Source organism: Pinus tabuliformis, chromosome 2_2 (genome assembly GCF_031772625.1).
Source record: "Pinus tabuliformis cultivar Carrire ecotype Pingquan chromosome 2_2, CPIR1, whole genome shotgun sequence".
Classification (NCBI taxonomy): Eukaryota; Viridiplantae; Streptophyta; class Pinopsida; order Pinales; family Pinaceae; genus Pinus; species Pinus tabuliformis.
Genome location: NC_142300.1, coordinates 743,147,970 through 743,158,140, shown reverse-complemented (window position 1 = coordinate 743,158,140; position 10,171 = coordinate 743,147,970). Strand labels below are relative to the sequence as shown.

At 33.1% G+C, this 10,171-nt stretch overlaps 1 protein-coding gene across 1 annotated transcript; it reads right to left on the bottom strand.

Moving 5' to 3' along the window:
• Positions 1-7,508: 7,508 nt before the first annotated feature.
• On the bottom strand, positions 7,509-9,834 carry LOC149194810 (mitogen-activated protein kinase HOG1-like). The gene is made up of 2 exons (XM_089407805.1): positions 9,343-9,834; positions 7,509-8,243 (listed from the first exon to the last, which is right to left on the bottom strand). Exons 1-2 carry the CDS (start codon positions 9,832-9,834, stop codon positions 7,509-7,511), a joined length of 1,227 nt encoding a protein of 408 aa, XP_089263931.1.
• Positions 9,835-10,171: the final 337 nt, after the last annotated feature.

Genomic DNA, 10,171 nt, shown 5'->3' with positions numbered 1-10,171 from the left:
TAAAGTATCTTCATAATGGGTAAGTGAGTGGTAATTATATGGGTGGATCTATAGCTCATAAAGTGATGCGAGAGTAATATTATTAGCCCAAAAATTTTAAGGATGTGAATTCTTATGCCCATGAGTGTCATGTTTTTCGAAGATGTGTTGGTTGTGGTAAGAGGTCAGCCACACCATTACAACCTATTTCCATTGAAGAACCATTCCAACAATGGGGATTAGATGTCATCATAAAGATCTTTCATCATTCATCAAAGAAACACTAACATATATTAACTACCACATATTATTTCTCTCAACCAATCGAAGAAAATCCATTAATATAAGTCAATGAGTACGAATTAATTCACTTCATCAAACAAAATACCATTACCAGGTTTACGTTCCTACATCACTTGTATTTGAAAATTCAACTTACTTTTCCTCATTGAAACTTTATGATTTTAAATTGAAAAATGGTATTGTTTTAAGGCACTCATCTAACTACTACCCTTAGGGTAATTGTTTGGTTGAATCCAAAAGTAAGAATATAATTTGTATCATTAAAAACATTTATTTTAAGAAAACAAATTTGCATAATTCTTTGGTGACTTCCTTATGGGATAATTGTGCTAACCCCTAAACCCTCTTTAGAAACCTCACCTCACTTCCTCGTGTATTACAAAGAATATATCCTTCCTCTAAACTTGTACCTCCTAGCATTACAAATATCATAAGAATCCTAAGGTAAGCCATGTCTAATTCTTCAAAGTAGGATAAGAACCCTTCTATGATTAGAGGAAGAAATCCATAACAAAAAGGAGAAGTTTGCTATGCACCAAATCATATCAAACACCAGTTTGATAAGAAATTTACTGGGAAAAAATGAATTTCGTATGGGAGGCCTAGTCTTGAAATGGGACAAGGCCCATGGGCCAACACACCAAGTTTCAATCCCTATGGATTTGGCCATTGAGTATTCATGAGAATATTGGCCATCATACATACCATCTCTAATTATTATACGGGAGGACCGACTCTCTTCTGGTTAATGGCTAAGATTTGAAATGTTAATTTTAGTATAAACATTGGTCTTTGCTTCTACCCATGTACATATTGTGCTCTCATATATTTCATTATTTCTTTCATTCATGTCATGCTTTGTCTTTTGTTTCTTTGCATTGTTTCAATCATTGTACATAAATAATATCTTGTGTGGAAGTGTCTTTTTTTGTTATGATACAACGTGGCAAAATTTTACACGGATATTGGGACAACTTATAAAACTTGGCTTACTTTGGTGTACTTCTTATTTTTAGCCTAAATATATTTTAAGGACAATGTTGCACATACAAAAAATACATTTCATTCTGAATGGAAGCTCAATCATATCTATGATACCCATATCTATCATAGGACGTTCATTCCTTGAATTGGCCATTTATATTGAACGGCCTCAAAATGGAATGGCCTCAAAATGGGAGTTCAATTGAATAGAAAAGGTATAGGATAAAAACTTAAGGATGTAAATTTTTTTAGAGGTGTACACATAAAAGTATCTAGAAAACGAGGAACCCTCTCTTCCTTGTTAAATAATTAAGGATCACTCTTTCTCCCTTCGAAAAATAATCATTGATAAAATTTCAATGAGCACAAAGAAATAAAATAAATAAAGGGTGAAAGAAGAAAAAAAATTGTGTGCGAAGAGGTGAAGCAAGAAACTTAGCTGGGGTACCAAAAATTATCACTATTAGTGAAGCAATGCTTGTGAATTCTTGAAGTGACTGTGCTACGGTACTAAACAAGCTTGATAGTAGCAGATAAACACCAATGAAAATAGTAAAATTCTGAATATTATAAACACACGAATCTCATATAATCCTTTTCCCTAATCAAAACAATAGAAGTTTGAAAAATATTTTGATATGTCTTAAGTAAAAAATAAGAATGGAAGGGACTACATCTACAATTGAGGTAAGTCAGGAAGGCAGGGTGACTAGTTAGATGAGATGACACTTCTAGAAGGATAGACCATGTACTTAATGTTAGACCTAAAGAGAGAAGATGGGGCTCTCTAGTGAATCACCAAGTGTTGTAGCTATATAAGAACCCCCTAAAATTTTTCGTACATTAAAATTTTGGAGTCTCCTATTCATCATGTGATTTGTCATTTCAAGCCATTAAAGTTGTTCCATGCATGTTACTTAAGTAATTCTCTATTCAAGTTCCTTTGTGAAGAAGCTCAGAGTGTCGCCTTTTATTATAGGTAGCTCTAGTGCACTCTCTTGGATTAGTTGATCCTATTTATCATAAGAACATGTGTTGGACACACTCTTATAGACTAGCACAATTTCTCATTACATTTGACACTTGTGTCTTAAATACTAACATCCTAACTATCACACTTGGAGATAAGTGTCATTTTGTTATCATTTCAATGTATACATGCTAGTTTTGAGTATAGTGCATATGATGTTCATGAGTTTGACTATGTAGGTGTATGTGATCATGTTCATGACTTGTTTTATATGATCTCACTCTCTTTCTTCTAGTCTCATAGTTGTCAATTTTGAGGTTATTTATGTTCATATCTTGCGCAAGTTATGAAAACGTTCAAATTTTAGCTAGGTGATGAGCACATTACACATTGTTAAGCCTCAGTTGTGAGATTACTGTCTCCTCGACCTTCACACTGTGCCATATTGAGGGAAAATCCCTTCATATCACATCTTACATTTCTAAGCCACAACCACTCAACCCTTTCTACTTACACTTGCTCACTGCCTAAGCCTTAATCAACCATAAATTGTGTTTTGCATTATGCACTCCTAGTTGAAAGTGAGGTCACCTCAGACCCCTTCCACTAGAAACTTATGCCAAACCTAGATTATCCCTCTCTGTCATTGTGCACTTCACCTTGATAACCCTCAGTATCCTAGCCATTATCTCCCATACTTTCCCTCTGTGCTTAAGCCTCCCCCTCTCTTTCTTTTCATTATGCAATGAACACTTCCAATTCCTAGAACTTCATCCCTTACCTCATAAATTTGTGTTGTACACACTAAGAAGGTCTCTCTTTCTTATTACTTATGTAATATCTCATCATAGTCAATATCTCAAATAAGAAAACAAGTTAAAATAGGTGATTTTAGGATTTTTACTGTGTTTCCATGAGTAAATATCGTTTGCAGATGCTATCATCCTAACATGGCAGGTGATGCTAAAGGAGGTCACCAAGAAGAGCTTTTAATAAGACACATGTGGAGATGAGACATGAAGATGTTGTCATGAAAGAGATAAAGTAATTATGGACTATGACAAATAGATGGGAAACCAAGATGACTTGGAAGAGTGTAATACTATATATAGATCCTTTAGAGGGTGAATATGTAGTACATTCCATATATGACATGAAGAGGTGAAGACATAGCACCAATGAATAGAACTCGGCATCGACACATTACAATGAAGTCTAGTGTCACAATCACCAAATTATAACTTCTCAATTTGAACACAATATTGTTATTTTGTTCCATGTATTCTTGTCATATTCTGGTGGAATGCAATTTTTTATTTCAAAAATTAGAAAATGTAAAATGTGGGGGAGCCCAAGGGTCACACATGGAATGTAAGGAGTCAGTAGGAATTCCGAGGGTCGTCTAGGAGCTCAAAAGTCATATGGGAGCTCAAGAGTCATGAAGGAGGTCAAGAGTCACATGGGAAGTGACATTCACCTAACTTGTTATAAATAAACCCTCATAACTAAAAAAGAGGACCTTTCACCTTTGCTTCTGAAGCTAGGAATAGGAGAGAAGATCATTCTTTTAAGGAGAAAGTGGTGGCTTAATGTTCCACTATTGGATCCATGATGCATCATTGTAATTATATATCTTGGAAATTTCACTTAATGTTTTGTAGCTCTCAAATTTATCACACTTTCCTGCATATATCACAAATGTTGTAAGATTATTCCTTCATATTTGTGGTGTATGTTTTTGTTTCATATGTACTAAAGAAAATAAAATATTTCCTTGGATTTGATATACATATTTGAATTGTGCATCTTTATTTACTTTAATGATCATTTTTATTTTGTGAACAGTTTTGTAGGTTAATTAATGATTCGTTATATAGGTATATGTTTTTATGTCTTTATTAGGAAAATACTATTACATTTAATCTAAAGGATCACTCTTTCTTTTCCCATCCATAAAACTACCTTATAAACATTGCAATTGTGTACTTGACAAGGCTAACTTACTTTCCTTTCTCAAAAGTATAAGCATACACTCTTATGTTGTTTATTGCATCCTAGTAGAATCCTTAATATTATAGCAACGAAGCCTATTTCTCAGATGGGGTGCCTACCCCAAATGATGTGAATTCTAGTTAGGACTTGATATCTGGAAAATCCCCTTGTGTTGGTTGCTTCTAGCCCCATCAATAGCTAGGTAGTGCTCCTAGTCTATTAGTGGATTTTAGGAAATCTGCAGGGAAACCATGATGCTACCCTTACATAATGCAAATAAATGTTTTCCCCCATAATTATGAATTTCCCTGATTGATTTTCAAGCCATGAGAGAGATATCACACCAAAACTTGGAATGGAAGGGTGCATGCATCATTATGAAATGAAACCAGATGTGCAATCTTGTTGTGAAGTTTGCGTGAGCCAAATGGCTCTCTAATCTAAGGGCCATTTTCATGGTTAATACATATAGCTTTATTTATGTTGTTCTTACCATTTAGTAGTGTTGGTTAAATCTTTCCAACATTGCTATATTTAGCAATAACATGAGAATATGGGACTAACTACCCACTCAAGGTATTCTTATGAGTATGGATATTTACTAATGCCTATGGGTTTTGGTGTAATATAAAACCTCAATATGAATGGCAACTTTAACCTAATTATTTTTTTGTTGGCTTGGATTTAGGTTCAAAATGACAAACTTAATGGTTTGCACCTCAAAGACATCAAAACCTAAATTTTTCTATATGGCAATTAATATCGCTATTTTTCATGTTATTTTCTTATAACCTACTAGAATCTATTATTCATGAAACTATACGTGTATAGTGTCTAAAATGTGGAATCCTAAGATATATTATTCTTACTACTTAAAAAGAAAATGTTTGATTTTCTAAAGACATCCTATGATGCACTAACACATGAAATTCATTGAATTTTGAAGGATATAATCAGTCCATAATTTTAAAAATATAAAACTAGCATTATTAAATTTGAAAAAATAGGAATTCATAGGAGCTTTGTGTTCTCTACGATCTCATAAATTTTTTAAAGGAAATTATATTATTTAGGTGATGACAATGATGGTTAATACATAAATGGTATGTATGAATTCAAAGAGATAAAATATTACTCGAAGGTTTTTAACCTTTTATTTCTATGCTTAAAAACCATTAACAAAATCATTCCAGGATCAATAGAGTTTGGATAACTTAAAAGCTTAGAAAGGTTGATAGTAAGAAAAAGATTTTGAAAGTTAGATCTAATGTGAATATAAGGTCGGCATTCTCAAAGAAAATGTTTTTTCATTTTCAACCCTATTAATGTCACAAAGTTGACAAAGTGTTTTATCTCATGATGTTTCAGGAATAGACTTTAAACATTTATTTTTTCTCTACACTACTAAAGATGAGGGATTCGTTTTATTTTAGAGGATTAAGGTGGATTAGCTCCTTATAATTTTTTATTCTCTCTTTATAATATCTTATTTTCTTTTTTCTCTCCAAATCTTTATTGCCTCACAATTTCTCATTAAATTTTAATGAAATAAAGTTCTCAATATTATACTTATTTTCCAAAATAAACCACTCTTTATCCCTCACCAAAAATATATGTATTATATTTTGCATAAACCACAATTTAAAAAACTCAAATTTTATATAATCATAAACAAATTCTACAAATAAAAATAATATATTAAAAAATTCAATTAAATTTTTTACATTTCATATTTTTATACGATATTCATACCATATTCACATTCGCTCCGAAAACAATTAAAAAGTCATGCCTCCGAATACATATTATTGTTTTTCAATATTTCAATTTATACTAAAATGTCATAATCATTATCTTACACACATTTGTGCATTTTACCATACCAATTAATAAAAAACTATTTATATTTAACATTTTTTTAATTAAAAATAAATTAAAGATAAAAGTTTTTTTAATTATTGACATTTAGCAGTCAACTTAATTTGCAAGAGGTACATCCATTAATGGCAAATTCGAAGCACATTATAATTGGTATGCTAAAGGTTAAAAATATTTTATAAGCCTAAAGAAATTATTATTATTATTATTATCTAATTTTAAAGTTATTGGCAAGTTAGACTCCAAATTGGTGTATGAGACTGTGTAAAGAAATTATTATTATTATTATCTAATTTTAAGGTTATTATCAAGTTAGACACCAAATTGATGTGTGAGGCTTCTTGTTTGTCTGACAAGGGACCGATCTCCCCATTTCCATTTGAGGGCTAAATCTGTAAAGGCATACATACTCTACATTTCCAGTTTTGAACTTGTGTCCTCTTAAGAAAAAACACATACTCTTAATCATTGGGCTCACTATTGTGCTAAAAACACCCTGTTCTATTAAGAAAAAACACATACTCTTAACTATTAGAGTGACTATTATGTTAAAAACACCTTAATATTGTATTAAAAACACATCGCAGAATAGTTTAGATGGAAAAAAAATAATGCAGAGAATTGAAGCTTTGTGAAAAACATGAAATTGTGAAGTCGCTCCTAATGAAAGGAAAATTGTAATTAGTTATTTCTGAAGTTGTTTATGTTTTTCTTTTAATGTGTTTTAAACTTGAGAAATTTGTTTTGCTTCATCTTTAAATCAATATTCAATCTTTAATCAATATTCAATCTTTAGTGTTAATACGAAACTTTATCTTATTTTAATAACTAATTTAATTTATGTAAATTCTTTTATACGACGTTAATTCTTCATATATCTGGGCAACACTGAAAAATATTATTCTCTTTCTCTTGGATGTTATTAATGTCTTACTCTATGTGTAAGGGAGTTACACTCTGTGTCGGATAGTTAAATTTATTTAATTATTGATTTTTAGAAAAAAATTTAATCTGACAATTGAAATTAATATATATTGGCAAAATCAACCATTAATTATGTTTATCGCACTTTACTAAGAGGCCCTCCTCTCACCAACATGATCATCTTAACTTTACATTATGACTCAGGGTTAACGAATCAAATCCATATATCTCTCTATGTAATTTATAAACCTTATAAATTTGAAGATATAATTTTAGGTCAGAATTTCATTTCTTGTTATTTAAGATATGATTTTACTAAAATAAACTTAAACTTATAATTCTCATTTTGCTCACAACCAAAAAAACAGAAGTCAGAGAAGTACCGTCGACCAATATTTTCCAAATTCGTCATACAATTATCGAATGGCTTCAATGTTGGGAATACAGTTTTGTCCTCGCTTTGTAAAAATATTTACATTTACTGTGCCGGAGAGTTAGCGCATCGATCGAGAAGAAACTTCCATGCGTACTCTGGATTGGTGAAAAGGTTGGGATTTGGCGTCTGGATGCGGGGAGGAGTCAAATCTTTCAACCTTTCAACCTGATCAGGCTTTAGATTCAGCTTTTGGGTAAGCACTTCCACTGTAATCTCGGCCATGTATTCATGTTGAAGTGCGTCTGCCGCGCTGATTCTTTTCCGAGGATTAAATACAAGCATTCTCTCTATCAAATCCACGGCGCGTTTGTCTGCTACATCCACAAACATTGCGCTCAACGGACGCGAAGTAGGAGGCAACCGACTATTGACCCACTGGCGGGTCTTTTCATCGCCAATCATTTCTGAGAGATCTTCATCGTCGGGTCGAGTAATTGTCTGAGCGATCTTCATTATAACGTCTATATGACCCTTGACATTTGTGAGACCCAATGACGATGATGATCTTTGGAGCAACAAGTCTGCAAAAATGCAACCCAACGACCATACATCAACAGCGGGGCCGTAATTAGACCGATTGCCCGTGCGTTTCAGAAGCAACTCCGGAGGCCTATAGCCTTGGGAAATGACCATATGACTCATTCCACTTGCTTGTATTCGAGCAAGACCAAAGTCACATATCTTTACCGTCTGGTTCTCCGTTATGAGAATGTTTTGGGGCTTCAAATCGCGATGTAGCACATTGGCAGAGTGCAAATACTGAAGCGCCCTCAGTAGCTGCAAATCAAAACACGAAATTAATTTGTTAAACCATGCTCGAACTCCCTCCGATTTTAAGACTTTCAGTTGCAACGCATTTTTGTGCTGTTCCAACGACTTGCATTGATAGGAATTGCAACGGTTGTCATAAATTCAACTTATTACAGCTTAAGAAATTTTGAAATAACAACGGCTACGCAAGATTTGCAAGAAAAATGAAGGTTAACAACGGCTCCAAGATTTGGAATATTCAACTTACAACAGCTACAAGATTTGCAATAAAATGAAGTTAACAATTGCTGCCAGATTTGCATGAAAAATCAAGTTATCAACGGTTATAAGATTTGTAAAAGAAATGGAGTCAACAGCGACTACGATATTTGCAACAAAAATAACGTAGCAACGTTAGAGGAATAGCAAGAAATTTGCAAACGAAGGTTGGAATGCTTCTAAAAAACGAAATGAACAGCAGATACCAGGTTTCAAAATCAACCAAACGATGGTTTAACGGATTTCAAGGAAGAAAAAAACCATAGAATTAACTAAGTAACTTGGCCTGGCAGTTTAACTAAAGGAATTATGGGTTTAGAGTGCGATATCCCTATGCCTGCTGCCAGTAGTGTTTAAGTATTCTATGTTCCTGCATACGAATTGTGTTAATTCGGAGATAATTTTGGAATTTCATCACTTACCATTTTTTCTTATTGAAATATGAAATATTCTTAAATTTACAATCTAAAATTTACAAATAAAATTAACAATCTACACTCTAAAATGTCGAACCAAAATTCAGGCGGAATATATCAACATGAAAACTTCAAATGAAGGTATGGATAAACAAAAACAGCGCTATCCTTTTATAGTTATCCCTATGGGTTTCAAGTGTGATATCGCTATGAATGCCGGTAGTGTTATATATATATATATATTTCCTGGCTGTTATCCATCAAATTCTACAAAATTTATAGCCGAGTTACGAATAAAGTTGTTAGTGCTGAAATTCCAAAATTCTCTCGAATTAACAAAGTTCCTATCTAGTAACGTAGAATAGTAAACACTATATTATATATTATTTGTCTCGTTATAAATTAGAACAGAAATATGTATATCTGTTTACCTGATTCATAATCAACTGAACATTTAAGGGAGCCGCTGATTGGTGGCTGCTGCCTTCGTCTGGTCGATTTCTATTTTCAATCGATCCGGCCAAATTCTCATCTACCATTTCCATCACAATATAAATATCGTCACGATTATGTTCACTAGGTCTCATGATCTCCTTAAACATCACGATAAAAGGGTGGTTGATTTGGCTGTGAATTAGCACTTCACACATGACTCTCTCTGTATAAACCGGATGACTGAAAATACCATCTAATTTTTTGATGGCAACCTTCATATTATTGGATGTGTCCATGGCGGAGCACACCAAACCATACGTTCCGCCGCCCAAACAGTGAAGAAGCTTATACCTTTTGTCTACCACGAACTCTGTGTTAATGTTGGAACGAGAATCTTCTGGAAAAATAACCTTGAGATCAAATCTTCTCTTTCCTTTAGGGACATCTGGTGCGTCATGCTTTGATATCTTTTCAATAGATGCCTGCATTGGTTTACGCTGTACACGATCACATCAAACCCGCGAAATGAAAATTCAATTTGGTTTGAGCTGTCCACGATCACAATAAATTTTCACTTCCTGTTATATCTTGGAGTACAGGGCTTGAACTTTTCTCGTAGGTTAAATTCCAAGCGGTTAGAGAGCTAATTATCAGCGAGCTCAGCAAAAGAAAAAGAACCTCCACCCGAAAGAAACTAATCGTCCTTGTGCGAAAGTGACCTTTAACCGAAACAACCTATTGAATTAGCCGAGTGATAAAAATTAAATATCTTCTAAATAATTTAATTAAGTTTTTATGGACTACTTACAAAAAGTCATAAGATAT